At 42.8% G+C, this 14,356-nt stretch overlaps 1 protein-coding gene across 3 annotated transcripts in view; it reads left to right on the top strand.

The window, feature by feature from the left end:
• CHST11 (carbohydrate sulfotransferase 11) overlaps window positions 1-12,567 on the top strand; it is a 173,716-nt gene extending 161,149 nt beyond the window's left edge. For all 3 annotated transcript variants that reach the window (XM_068142290.1, XM_068142291.1, XM_068142292.1), the window contains one exon: window positions 7,733-12,567. In XM_068142290.1, the coding sequence (XP_067998391.1) occupies window positions 7,733-8,581 (849 nt within the window). In that variant the 3' untranslated portion in view covers window positions 8,582-12,567. The remainder of the gene's footprint in view (window positions 1-7,732) is intronic.
• Window positions 12,568-14,356: the final 1,789 nt, after the last annotated feature.

Genomic DNA, 14,356 nt, shown 5'->3' on the forward strand with positions numbered 1-14,356 from the left:
GGTGGCCATCTGCCAAATTCTCCTTCTCCCCCTCCCTTCTGACAGCCAGCATCAGCTGCTGGATGGACAATGCAAAGTGTTCTTTGTACACACAACAGAAGGCTCCAAACTTATCTTCTAGAAGTTAAATCATAAGAAACCCACTGACATGGAGATTTTTGCTTTAATTATTCCCACCTCCTTTCAGCTTTCTTGATGTTGTGTGTATTGCATTTAAACTCAGTCATTTTGATTTTGCCTGCCTTGTCTAAGATTCCCCCAGAGCTTCAGAACAGTAGCACACATAGCAGCATGTCCTTCAGCCCCTCTATGGCCAGAGCCAGTCTTTCTGGCTGGTCTTCCTGAAGACTTCCAAAGTTTCCATCACCTTGTTCAGGAGGTACTTTTTACAGGATGTATTCATTCCTCTTACTAGCACTAAACCCGATGGACTGTATGAGTCCTGACACCAAATAGATTCTAGTAGGGAGAACGGGAATGGAGAGGCTTCCCAAAGTGTTTGGGATTATACAGGAGGTGTCATTTAAAGAAGGCTTGCTCTTTTCTTTTTCCCCTGAATCCATGTCTTACTGTGTGACAGAGTCTTAGGCTGATTAAAACGATGGCTTTAACACAACTGGTGTCACTTTTATCAAGGTGCTCTGTCCAGCCTGATCTAGTGTGGGGTGTCCCTGCCCATGGCAGGGGGGTTGGAACTAGATGATCCTTGTGGTCCCTTCCAACCCTGAATGAAACTATGAAACTATGAAGGTGATTTCTGTACCATTTACACTCACTGTGGTATTTTGCTGTCTCTCCAAGACAAAAAGGCCAATGCTTAATGACCTAGTTTTGAAGTTTTGCCAGAAAAGCTTTAGCACCTGCAGCCACATGTGTGTCTGCTCTGTGATTAGTTTAGTGTTGTTGCTTTTTTAGCACTCAAATCATGTACCTGGACCAAGAAGAGTGAATGCCAAAGTTGATAAGGGTTTGGGATGTGTTGTTACTCGGATAACTACAGCCTCTGACCACAAGGCAATGCAACTGCTGAATTCTTTCACCCTTCCCTTTTACATGCACACACATGGACAAAGTTGAGTGTGTGCATAAGATAAAGGAGGGAATGTGTGAAGCAGTTTAGGGGTTTTGACAATACAATGCTAGCAGCTTCTGTGTTCAGGCTTACTCTGAACAGCTTCAACCCTTCTTGTTGTTCAACCCTTCTTGTTAGCCCTGGTGCATCAGTGGGAACTGAAAATGGTTTGGTTATCTCAGGTTGCAATACAGAGAACTGAAAGAAGCCACATATTCAGCCTTATCTTTTCTGCAAGGCAATAAGTTCAATGCTTGAAATGGAGAAGAGAGAGCAGCTTTGTAATATTTCAAGAGTTTCCTTTAGAGGATATAATTTGTCTCTAGAATTTTCTCCCTTAGTGAAAAAACTCCTAAGTTAATATTGGTTTTATTATCTTCTATTATCTGGACACTCTGTTGAGACATCTTCAGAGCAAATTTGTATTCCAATTTGTCTGTCTGCAAGTTGTCAGGGAAGATGTTAAGCATTTCCATCTCCAGTACACACAATGTGCTTTCTTGTCTATCTTAATGGGCTTTGAACTAGTATAAGCTGAGGTTTTGTGGGGTTCTCGCTTATAAGTGCTGGAGATTTTTGACAAAGTCAAGAATAATAGGCTGTGAAATGTGAAATAAATCAAAGTATGAAATGTTGCAAAGCTGTCACTTACAAAAGCAACAGCAGTCCAAGTAAATATAATACAATCCCCTTATCTAACATGTAGTTGTTCTTTTAGATTCAGTGTTTTGATTTACATAACTGTAATTGTGTGACTGTCATCTGTAGAAATCTGTGAAGAGTATTAATTATTTGTGGTTATTTGAGACTATCAAATATGAAAAACTGCTAGTTCCCCTTTCTTGTCTAATGCTGAACATTCTTAACAAACTGTAATTTGGTGTAGAGACTGTGCATATATCAAATTGTAAAAGCCAAGTATTAAAACAGTCTCAGATACATTTACAACTTCAAGGCTGTCACATCAGGGTTGCAAGAATCTTAGTTGCACTTTTTATGTGTAAACAGGTTTGGAAACATGTTTGCATGTAATCTTGTGCTCAAGGAAAACCCTTTAAGCATTTGGGGAAATGCAAATAATACTGAGAAACGTTTTCTATATCAAATAACAAACACATCCTGAAACTTGGGTGATGTGGCTGATGGTCTGGGGAAAGGAAAGCTGATAACACCTGAGAGATTTTAGTCAAGTGAAATCCTAGTCTTTCTCAATGTCTCACAACTAGGACCGTTAGTGCCACCTATAGTTAGTCAGCCTGACACTTTTCACTTTAAGACCTTGCTTTCAATGGGTTATGAGCCTACTGCACACACCTTCTTAACAAATACCTTGAAGAAGAGTTTGGGGGAGTTGAGGTCTGGTTTATGCTAAGCTTAACAGTGCTACCAAATAGACCCAACTAGGTGTTCAGCAGAGATGTAGATGATTTTGACTGATAGCTGCTTGGACCGTAGATAAGGGGAGCACCAGCAACCTTCATAGTTGTAACACAGGACAGTAACCAAACCTCCAAACACAAGTGTAACTGAAGAACTAAAGGCAGATATGAAGCCTTCTTTGAGGCAAAACTGAAGAGAAAAATCATTTTAACAGGGCATGGGACTGCAAACCCCATTCACAATATTTGTCCTGCTTGTTCCACTCTAATCTGCATAATTTTGCCCTGTAGTCTGCCATGCCTAAATGTCATGTTAGCACTCCCAGCAGAGGTTGGTTGTGAGCCTGGTTACAGTAATGTGCAGAACTAGCAGCAGCTGCAGGCAGTGCAGTAGAAATAAATACAACTCTGCTTTATAAGTGTGGGGGATACTCTGCACACTGATATCTTTTTTATAGCAAGACAAAGTTTAATTCATGGGTTTCTTGAGTGACACTCAAGTATTTCCATCCTATTAAAAAAGTGCTTTCAGTGCAGATACCTGTGAACTGGATTGGTCTTTGCTCCTGGTTGGCAGTAGACTGCTACATTCAGAAATAAAACATTAATTTAAAATGTCCTGGTTTAAATCTGAGCTTGCTGCTTGACCATCAGGCTTGGAAAGGCACTCAAAGATTATTTTACCCTGCTGTGCCTAAGTAACCAGAAGAAAATACCTCCCATTTCATTACTGTGGTTTACCTTGAATAACCTTTGGATGCTGTAGGTTGATGATTGTCAGTAGGCCAGCATATGTACTGCTGATTGGTATATTTCCTAGTGTACTGCTCTCAAGCCCTCACCTCCTGTCCCACCCTGCTGTACAGAAGATAGCCACATGAGCAGAATGGGATGGACTTGGCTTTCCGCCCCCACTGTTAGTTTGGGAGTGACAGAGATGAGAAGCTTCTGGGATCAGAGTGTCCCTGACTACTTTTTTTTTCTTATTCTCTTAAATGTCACTGAGCTTATGAGTCTCCTGCTGCTCATGTTCCCTCCCCGTTCAACTTGATTGCTGCACCAGAAAAGGAAGGACTTTGATCTTGACATGCCCTTCTTCTCTGTCTCACTTTATGACTTCCACAGGAGGAAAAAAAAAATAAATATATATATATATATCAAATGGAGCTTTGGTGTTGTCAGCCCTTTCAGGGAAGAACAGGTGCTTTTATCAGGTGGCTTCCCAAAACCTTTAATGCCCAGCTGAAGTCCAAGCTGAACTGTCAGAGGACAGACCTGAGCACTGGCTTTATCACCATCCTCACATTGCTCTCAGGGTAGCCTGCACGCTTGCTTAAAGTGCCTTCTGCCAAAGTGAGGTGGATTTAGTCCATTACTTATTGTGCCTTCTTGAACTGAGGGATCAGTGATGACCACTGGAAATGACTATAGATGGTGCAATCATTGTCCAGGCAGCAGCTGCACTCTCACAACTCTACTGCAGCCACTTCTGTAACAACTTTTGGGGAAAGACAGCCCATGGTCCTAATTGTTTGACTTGCCATTACCATCCATGTATTTAAAGGTGTCTGTCCTTTGGATCTTCTCTCTCCCTGGTGGCTTAAATCCATAGGGTGTTTTTCTTGTTAGCTGTGGGCACATTTTCACTGTCCAAGTGGACCTCTGGCTTAAATTAATATAGTTCCAGTCTCATGTAATCTCACTAGCTTCAGGAGTGAAATTATTATGTGTCTTAAAAGCCTTACCCATAACTTAAAATGAGGAGGAACCATATTGGCATTGTATAACCCAATCCTGATACACAATTTCAAAACATCAAATTGAAAAGTGATCTAGTGGAAGGTGTCCCTGCCCATGGAAGGGTGGCTGGAACTAGATGATACTTGGGGTCCATTCCAACCCTGACAATTCTGTGATTCTGTGTGATTCTGTTATGGCTACCTCACATGGTGCTGTCAGCTCTGGGAACCATGGAGCATGTCCTCTGTGGTTTGCAGCTTACAAGAGGTTAGTGGTTCTGCAGGAGCTTCTTAAAGGCTCTCCAGTGCCAGTGTGGCACCCACCCCTTCAGCAGGAGGGCTGTTAGCATTAAACCTCAAGGAGAGCCAGCAGGACTCTTCCGCTTCTTTGGTGAAGGCAGGTAGAACAACTCCTCCAGGGTGCACTGAGTGTGTTAGCTGCAGAAGAAAATAGGTTTTTGCTATGGCTGGCATTGTTCTAGGACAGTCACAAAAGTGGCCTCTTTATTTTGTTGGTTTTAAATAAGCTGAAGTTTATGGGCAAAATAACAAAGGGAAGCAGAGCTCTCAAAACTGTATTTCCTGCACGGTCCTTCATCCATCAACCATTCCAAATGGTATTACTGTAATTTATGAGAACAGGTCGACACTCTTTTAGTCTTCCATTGGTATTTCACATGTGTTCTGTGTGCCACCAGAAAGGACAGAGCACATGCAAAGCTGGTCCTGGGGTGTTGGTGTAAATGCATCTGACCAAACCTGCATGCCATTTCTTCCATGTTAAGTAGAGTGGGAGACAAGTACCACTTCAAAATGCACAAGTATCATCTTTTAAGTGAATTTAATGTAGTGCAATCTCATTTGCAATTGCAAATAGTAAGGCTGCATTTCTACCCCTTACTCTGAATGTCTGAAAATCTCATTAATGTTAATGTATGGGGAAGAAGTGTTAGCCTATTGATGTAGGAATGAAATCAGGAGCAAAGCACAGCTCTGCAAAGATTCATATGCAGATTAGGGTCTGAAGCAACCATTAGATTATCAGATCTGACCTTCTATTTAATACAGACTGTAGAATCTTATCCACTTAATTCTGTGTTTATCCCAAGAACACCACCAGAAAACCAAGTACAGTGCATTAACATATTGTAATGTAGCAGGATATTCAGGCATTTGGCATCTCTCATGGTTTTTAAACTCTAAACCTAGAGGCATGCAGCAGTACTGTGCTGTTTGAGCATACAATGAAAGTCTGCAGGGGAAGAGATTTCAGCAGAGGAAGGTTTATATATTTGTGTGTTTGCATAGGATTTTGTTTAGTTCTTTGAAAATTATTTACAGGTAACTCTAAACATTATAGAGCTGATCAATAGCTCTGTTTCTCTCTAAGGCAGCATAAACTGAAATAGGGATTTATATATATATATATTAACATAAAAGGTCATTTTCTCCACAAACCTGTGTGGTCCTTGACAACTGCTTTCTAATATCTTATTTTGAAAGCTCCCTGCCAGCCAGTTTTCCTGGGAAACATGAAGCACTTTTCACATCTGGCCTCTCATCTCTGACTATAACACAAAACTACACTTGAAGTGCACCTGGGAGGTATCCAGGGGGATACCACACATGCACAAAAGATGAGCCAAGCTGTCTAAAGAAGCTGCACTGAGCTATTGCATGTTTTAACCATTGGATGACATTTCACTGAACAAAGGGGCTAAAGAGACAAGATGAGGAAAATGCCAAGAAATTCAGAGGAGAAGTGGTGTGTGGCACTGTACAAAATACAGAGGTCCCAGGTTTGGCACATAAATACTGTGCTGATGGGAAAAAATCTTCCTGTCTAGGTTTGACAACACCAGCCTCTTGGTATTGCCCATCCCACAAGAACATTCCTCTGCAACCCACTGCAGCTTGGAGAGAGGGAGAGTCTCTGCTGCTGTTGTGTTGCAAAAGCTTTTGCTGCCCCTTGGGCAGGTGAAACTTGGACTCTTAGGGCTCCCTGTAACAATACAGTTCTTATTTTGTTGCCCTCCAAAGCTCAGAAATCCTATAATTGGCTTGGTCCCATCTTGGGTTTCGTTTGAGATTTGCCTTTAATTGTATTTGGTTCTTTTACTTTGAAGCTTTTTAAAATATTAATCAAGGCTAACTACTGGTATTGAAAGCAGAGATTTGATTCAGAACTGCAGGAACTGGAGGTTCGGTATGGACCCCCAAGTTGGTGCCAAGGGTATTATACTGAAGGGAAAGCCCCCTATAGCCAGAACCCCCACAGCAGATGTGTATAGTCTACACTGTACTTCATTGCAGCATCCTGTGATTCATGTTAACCTAACTAGAAGGTATCAGAAAAATGCTTTTGAAAGCCATAGCACACAAGAAGGAATCTAAGACCTTCTTGCTGGTCAATACTTGCCTTAATACTTGACTTTGATGCTAAACTAACTGAGCATTAGGCTCTTTGAAATCCACAACAGGCAATGTTAAGTAAATGTAAATAACATTACCAAAACCCTTCCCCATATTGCTTTGATGCAATTTATTCAGAATATGTAAAAAGACATTCGTAGCAGTGAGGGCAGGGCTGCACAGCAAAACACTGCCATGCAGAGACATCTCAGGTGGCTCCATAGGAGTCCTGTGTTGGTATGGTCCTTGAGCTAATATTCCCTGTTTCCCAGAAGAGCTCATTACCTGCCTTGGCAGCATCTCTCACTGTTGTTGCTGGACACAATCTGGGCTGGAGGTGGCTGGTGGCAAGAGTCTCTGCACAACTGCCATGTGAGTCCACCCTAGGAGAGATTAGAACCTCTCCAAAGCAGTTACAGGAAGTTAGGGCGCTGTTAAAAAAATAATATAGGGCTATGGGTGAAAGTAGTGCTGTGTGTTAGAAGGCCATACACTCTTTCCTTCTCTGTCAATATGGCTTTAGCAGAGAGGAAAATGCATAGTTAATGTTCTCCCTGCCCTTCAAGAAATCACAATTGAGTGAGTATTTCTCTTGGGGAGTAGTGGGACTCTCCATGGACTTCATTTCTTCTGGCAAGCTTTGATGGTTAAACTGTCTAGGACAATAGGCATCAGCACCAAGAGCACATACTGTCTTCATTCTGACAAATTTTCCAACTCTGGTGTTGTCCTACACCATCTCAGCAGCAAAAGGTCAGGCAGGGTCCAGCTCTGCTGTAGCTGTGGGATGAATTGTAGAGCGGAGGCAGAGATCTGTTTTTCAGGACTAAGCAGTGACCCCATCTCAAAGTGAGAGTTCTGTAAATTCACCTGCCACCAGGCTGTGTCAGTGCTTGTGCTCCTTTGTGCTGGCTTCAAGGCAAGCCTCAGACACTTTGTCAACAGCACTTAAGCAGCTCATGCCAAAAAGACTGAGACAAAAGAGATTATCTTCTAGGACAGGAACAATTTTTCTCAGATACAGAACGAAGTTTTCTATACAGGCAGTGACCTATTTTGTATAACAAGCAAGGAAGCAGTAAGAGTTGCCAGCCTCCTGACTTACAGTGGTGCCTGTGCTTTCTTTGCAGTTGTCCAACACAGCAATTCTGCATCAGATTAGACGAGACCAGGTGACAGACACGTGCCGAGCAAACAGCATCTCGAGCAGGAAGCGCCGCGTGCTGACGCCCAACGATCTCAAACACCTGGTTGTGGATGAAGATCATGAAATGATCTATTGCTACGTTCCCAAAGTGGCCTGCACAAATTGGAAGCGAGTCATGATGGTTTTGACAGGAAGAGGCAAGTACAGCGACCCGATGGAAATCCCAGCCAATGAAGCCCATGTGTCTTCAAACTTGAAGACCCTCAACCAGTACAGCATACCAGAGATCAACCACCGCTTGAAAAACTACATGAAGTTCCTCTTTGTTCGCGAGCCTTTTGAGAGACTGGTGTCAGCCTACAGGAACAAGTTCACCCAGAAGTACAACACTTCCTTCCACAAACGATACGGCACCAAAATCGTGAGGCGCCAGAGGAAGAACGCAACCCAGGAAGCTCTGCGTAAAGGCGACGATGTGAAATTCGAAGAGTTCGTGGCGTACCTCATTGACCCCCACACCCAGAGAGAAGAGCCCTTCAACGAGCACTGGCAGACTGTGTACTCTCTCTGCCACCCTTGCCACATCCACTACGACCTCATAGGAAAATACGAAACGCTCGAAGAGGATTCAAATTACATTCTCCAGCTGGCAGGAGTAGGCAACTACCTGAAGTTCCCCACCTATGCAAAGTCTACGAGAACTACTGATGAAATGACCACAGAGTTCTTCCAGAACATCAGCTCCGAGCACCAAACGCAGCTGTACGAAGTCTACAAACTGGATTTTTTAATGTTCAATTACTCAGTGCCAAGCTACCTGAAATTGGAATGAGGGTCGGGGGGGGGGGGAGAGAGAGAGAGAGAGAGGGGAGAGGAAGCCTGATTTTATTTAAGATTTTTATTTGTCATAATAAATGTGGAGAATGGGTTATTTTGTAAATTAATATTTTCTTCTTTTATTTTTCTTTTTTTGTTTTTTGAATGATGCTGCGAGCAGCACAGTCAAAATTATTTAAATCAACTGTAAGAAAGGACAGCTCTCTTCACAGGGTAACAGGATTGTGACGATCTAGCTGTTTGGAAAAGAAAATGCTCATTCTGTTCTGGTGAACTTCATTGATCTTGCATTCCTCCGGCTTTAATTAATGTTATTTATACTTATTTAAAACGTGGTCTCTTGGTAGGTGTCACTTCAGCAGCAGAGGTAAGAGAACATTTGGAGAAAAGGAGTCTGGTTTTGTGCTTTCCTCAGTCGAGTGTCTCTCTGGGTAATAAGCAGTCGCTCTCTTCTATAAGCCATCGATGCAGATAAATGCGGGAATGGTTCTTGACGCCGCACACGTTGAGAAGAGTGGTGGAAATTATTTCTTCAGAAAGTGATACTGCACTCAAAATATACTAAAATAAATCTGCCTTTTTAGCCCTGAAAAGGAAACTTAAAACCGATTTTGATAGATTCATGGAATCTAAGCCCCATGACCGAAAGAAATGTGAATGTATTCCTTGGGAAGAGAAACCATAAGCTTTTTGTAAGTCTGGACTTAATGAGTTTATCAGGAATATGACCAGTCCCGTTGTCTCCTAATGTGAAGCCTGCCAGTTCAAATTAATGCAGATTTACAGACAGTCCTCCAGAAAAGAGGAAAAAAAAAAAAAAAAAAAAAGAAAGACAAAGAAAGAAAGAAAAACTAAAAGAAGTGTTAGAAGTGACTGTAGAGACTTTTGAATGTCCAAACCGATTGGTATTGACTTTACTCATATCCAGGATGGGGCCGGGATGAGCTCTGTCCCCTGCAAATCATGCCTCCCTAACTGATCTTGAGATGGACAAGCAAAATGTGCTCAAAAGATACCGGTCATGATATGTTGCTAGAAAGGATGCAGGCATGTCTTTTGAAAAGTCAGAAAGTCATCTTCGTGTTGATCTCTAAACAAGCACGGTAATAAAAACGCTCTCATCTCCCTCCATGCTGGTTTCATGGTTTTTTCCTAAAGGGAAGTGGGAGTCGTCTTTTTTCCTTTTCTTTTTTTTTCATTTGATGCCTGACTACCATTGACAGGGATGCTTCTAATTTCCAGTGGGTTCATATTTCATCTAAGCCAGCTCTGGTGCGTGACTATGACCTTTTTACTTAAGGTAAATGTCTCAGTAGCGGTTGTTTTCTGTTTAACAGCTTGTTGAGGTGCCACAGTGTACCAGGCGTAGCACACCAAGCAATTGTTTTGGGCAAGGCAAGTAGTAATTTATTCATAGCAAATAAATAATGAAACATGATATTTCAGTGTGGATCTGTTAGCAAGCTCAGGGGACAGAAGTGCAGGCTTCTCCAAATATTTGCTTTAGCTTGGTGCAGGTGAGGTGTACAGCTAAGCAGATGGCAGGTGGCCCGCCTGGGGAAATAGTCTGGGGCCACCCCAAGCTATCCTGTCCTTGGGGCAGCAGTGCTGGCAGACAGCTGATAGGCAAAAGGAGGCAGAGGCTTGAATTGAAGCACTTGTGGGAAGTTAAATTCTGTTTTAAAGTTGATTGATGGTTAAAATGGTGTCTTAACTTGCCTGCATGTCAGTCTGGTGATCAGACCAAACCTTTCCAAAAATTAATGAAGATTTAAATAAACTCAGCTGAAGGCAGAGCTATTTTAACCATATCAGAGCTAGATCCTGAGAATGTGGTACTGTGCAGTAGCCAACAACATCCACTGAATTACATTAGCCTGCAGGACATGTGGTGGAAGAAGAAAAATCAGTTCCATCTTAATTTACAAAACTAAGTTGCTGAGTAGATCTCAGCAAAGAACAAGTTAACGTAACAGCAGCGGAAGTCCTTTCACAATTGGATTTGGTCTTAGCCAGGATTCAGGTCATTTATATATATATATTATTTTTTTTAATCATGCCCTACAAATAAATGTCTCATCCATTCTGGAATGGCCGCAGCTTTCATGGCCCAGGTCCCATTTATAACCTGGAGCACTGACCCAGCAGCTAGCGAAGAGCTGGCTGGCTGCACCTGACAGCTCTGGATTCCTGCACAGTTGCTGATCGCTGGCTGGTGCTTTACTCAAAAGCAGTTTTGTCTCATTTAGAGTGTGCAGAGCTGTTGCAAGTGCCTATCACGGTGTGCCCTGGCTTGCTTGTGTTTGTAGTTCAGTGGTGATATTTTTGTTTAAGAAAAAAAACAAAACTGTCTGAGCGTGGATTCCTCCTTTTCTCTGCCTGCCCCCTCCCAATACTTCCCACAAGTTATTTGTGTGCTTGTTTGGTCTTGTAGCTGACAGTGCTCATATTTTGGTCCAATTTTCTCTTCATTTAGTTGTTAATCCCTCCAAAAGAATGTGATGTGATTTTTTTCATTTAAGAAAAAAATTGTTTCAGAAAGTAAATATGTTTAAAATGGGGGGTGCTTCCCCCTGTCTTCTGGGGCTTTTCTCTGTAAGCTGTTCTGAAATGCCCTCTTTTGTTTCACTATTTTGAAGGCACAACTGCCCTATTTTATAGGTGAGCACTGCTTTAGCTGGGAATTTTAGCAGCAGCTTTTGGGGTCAATCACCCAGATTCTGCCTCACAGCAGAGGGATGCCCTGTGGGCAGATGCTCAGTATTGAGATGGCTTTCATGTGGACTGAAAGGAGTATTTAAAAGTCACTTGCTTTTTAAAAACCTTGATCCTAAACTACTACAAACTGCTTATTTAAATGTGCTCTATCTATTTTGGGGTGCTGTGAGTGGGTTGTGGAGCTGTGTTTTAAAATGAACAGCTGGCATGCTGGATATGATTGTGTGTCTTGCATGGTGAGCACAAAGTCCTCACCAGGTCAAAGGGTTTCCTCCAGATGGAGAAGTAGAGAAGCAGGTCTGTTCCTGAGGTCCTGGATTAATTTCTGCTGTGGCCACAGTTGGTCCTGGGAGTCAAATGGCCCAAACTGCAGCCACAGCAAAATGCAAAGTATAGCTGCACTCATGGGACCACAAGGGCCACCTGAGGAGATGCTGATTCAGAAGGCTATGCGTTATTATGGTCAAGTAGTGGTGAGTGCAGAAAGGGTGCAGCAGGGAAGGTCCTGACCCCCACTTCTGTCCCCAGTCCTCTGCTGCTGGGCTTGAGGAATGGTGATCCTCATTTCTGAGCAGCTGGTGCCTCCTTGTCTTTGGCAAGGCCAGCACTGAGCCCTGCAGCACCTTGGCACGAGACTCACAGCTAGGGGTTCATTCCCCTCAGATGGCACCAAGCACCATAACCTGGAGCCCAGGCTGGACTGGGTCAATCGCAATGTGGTGATTCCTGGGTGGTGGGAGGCCCCTCCCAAGCTTGACTTGGTCCATGCTTCAGCCTCTTCATAAACCATGCCCATTGTCACAGAAATGTGCAAACTGCCTGAACCATGCGCTGTGTAAAGACAAACTAAATAAATAATCCACAAGCAGAAGTGCTTTTAGAAGTAAGTTGATCCCAGACCTTTTAAGGTTTCACTGTAGTCTGCTGCACTTTTCAGGTACAAAAAGGGACTGTCCTTACTATTACTCTTGTTACAGAGAGTGTTATTTTCTTACATGCATGCACAATAAAATGTGTACGAATAATTTAACATCGATGTGGGGGTGGATTTTTTTTTTAACCTATTTGTATGCAGTAGAAGGCTTGTTGTAGAAAAGTATCTCCTCATACCTAAATATACTGTTAATAAAGAAAAAAAGCTAAATTATACATTGCCAACACAAGTGTGAACTGCTCATGAATCTTTCCTTAAAAAAAAAAAAAAGCCATTCAAGCCTGATTATTTTTCTAAGTAACTTCAATTAAATTGAAGAAAGAAAGTTCCTCTCTGTGTGCTTTATTTCTGGCTCGTGCTTTCAGGGTGGGTCTACCAGGGTGGGATTGCTGTCTGCATAGCTTTGCTTTGTCACAAGGGTTATTGTGGCAGGGCAAGCAGAAGACTCAAAATTATCTACTGCTATGGAGCAGGAAGACTAAAATCATCTAAGAACATCTTTCTTGCTCCCTTCCTTATAGTTTCATAGTTTCATAGTTTCATTCAGGGTTGGAAGGGACCACAAGGATCATCTAGTTCCAACCCCCCTGCCATGGCCAGGGACACCCCACATTAGATCAGGCTGGACAGAGCCTCATCCAGCCTGCTCTTAAACACCCCCAGGGACGGGGCCTCGACCACCTCCCTGGACAACCCATTCCAGGGTCTCACCACTCTCATGGTGAAGAACCTCCTCCTCACATCCAGCCTGAATCTCCCCACCTCCAGCTTCATTCCATTCCCCCCGAGTCCTATCACTACCTGAGATCCTGATGATCTAACCCAGCATGGATGAGAGCTGTCAATTTAAGACCTGACACGGGCACAGAAATGTTCTACCTCAAGCAAGGATGTTTCAGTGTCAGTCAGATGACATAAACTCCAGACATGATAAGCTTTAGGCCATCTGCTTGCCCAATTTCCTTTTAATTTGTTACCAATGGCTTTGAGTTAAACATTTCCAGCAGTCCTCAAATACACTCATCTGTGGTTTCCACTGAGGTCACATCTAGCCACATCTAACCCCAAAGCAGAAACTTCCACCTGGGCTTTAAGGGCAAATTTAGTGAGGAAATCAGCATCATAAATTAGGGGGAAAAGTATACATTTGGGCAATACCCACTCACAATCCTGACTGTGTTGTTGGAAGGGATCATGGAGGTCAGCTGGGCCACCTTACTGCTGAAGATCACCAAAACTAAATTGTGGTTTTGACTAGCCAAGCCTTACATACCACTGGGGATGGAGGGCTCAGAGCCTCTCTGGGTGACCTGTTCCAGTGCAATACCAATCCAGCAGAGATGGTTTTTCCCTAATGGTCATTTTAAGACCACAGCCTTTGGACTTGTTTCCATTATCTATCACTGCTGGAAGAAGAGTTTGGATTCGCTTTCTTTGAAAGTCTCCTTCGAGTAGCAGAATGCTATTGGATTTCTAGTTAGCCACACCATCACCAGACTAACTCAGGCCAGATCCTGCAACATCTCTTTGTAGGTGATATGCTTTGGGTCACTCAACATCTTGGTATCCAATCACTGTAACCTCTCCAGCATCTTAACATCCCTGTGGCACTGGGGAGGGCACCAAAATTGAGTGGAGCATGTCAGGGGCTAGCAGACCATTTAAACTGCTAGCCCCACCCCTCCCTCATTGATTTTGACATTGAGATTGATTCTTCTGCCTCTGATTTTGAGTAAATGGAGATCTGAGAGAACATTTCCTCAGGTGTTTGGTAGCATACATCCTGTAGCAGTGCAACAAACTGACAGATTCTGTGGGAAAACGAGATGCAGCTTTTCAAGTAACGTTTTGTGGGTTTGAAAATCTCATTGCAGTCAGAGCTTTCAATTAAAAACCAAAACAGCCAACAAAGCTGGTTTTTCTCAGTAAGAGGGGAAAAAAAAATCAATCCAGAGTTTATACCCTTGTTTCTATTTTTTACTAATTCATAAAGCTGTCAGAGTAAGATTCAGCTGAGTAATTGCACTGAAGCCACAGTATCAGTATCACAGTATCACTTAGGTTGGAAAGGACCTCGAGGATCGAGTCCAACCTATCAACACAGACCCCATGACTAGA

Source organism: Melanerpes formicivorus, unplaced genomic scaffold (assembly GCF_026170545.1).
Source record: "Melanerpes formicivorus ecotype bairdi unplaced genomic scaffold, bMelFor1.0.p_v2 SCAF_8, whole genome shotgun sequence".
In the NCBI taxonomy this organism is placed as follows: domain Eukaryota; kingdom Metazoa; phylum Chordata; class Aves; order Piciformes; family Picidae; genus Melanerpes; species Melanerpes formicivorus.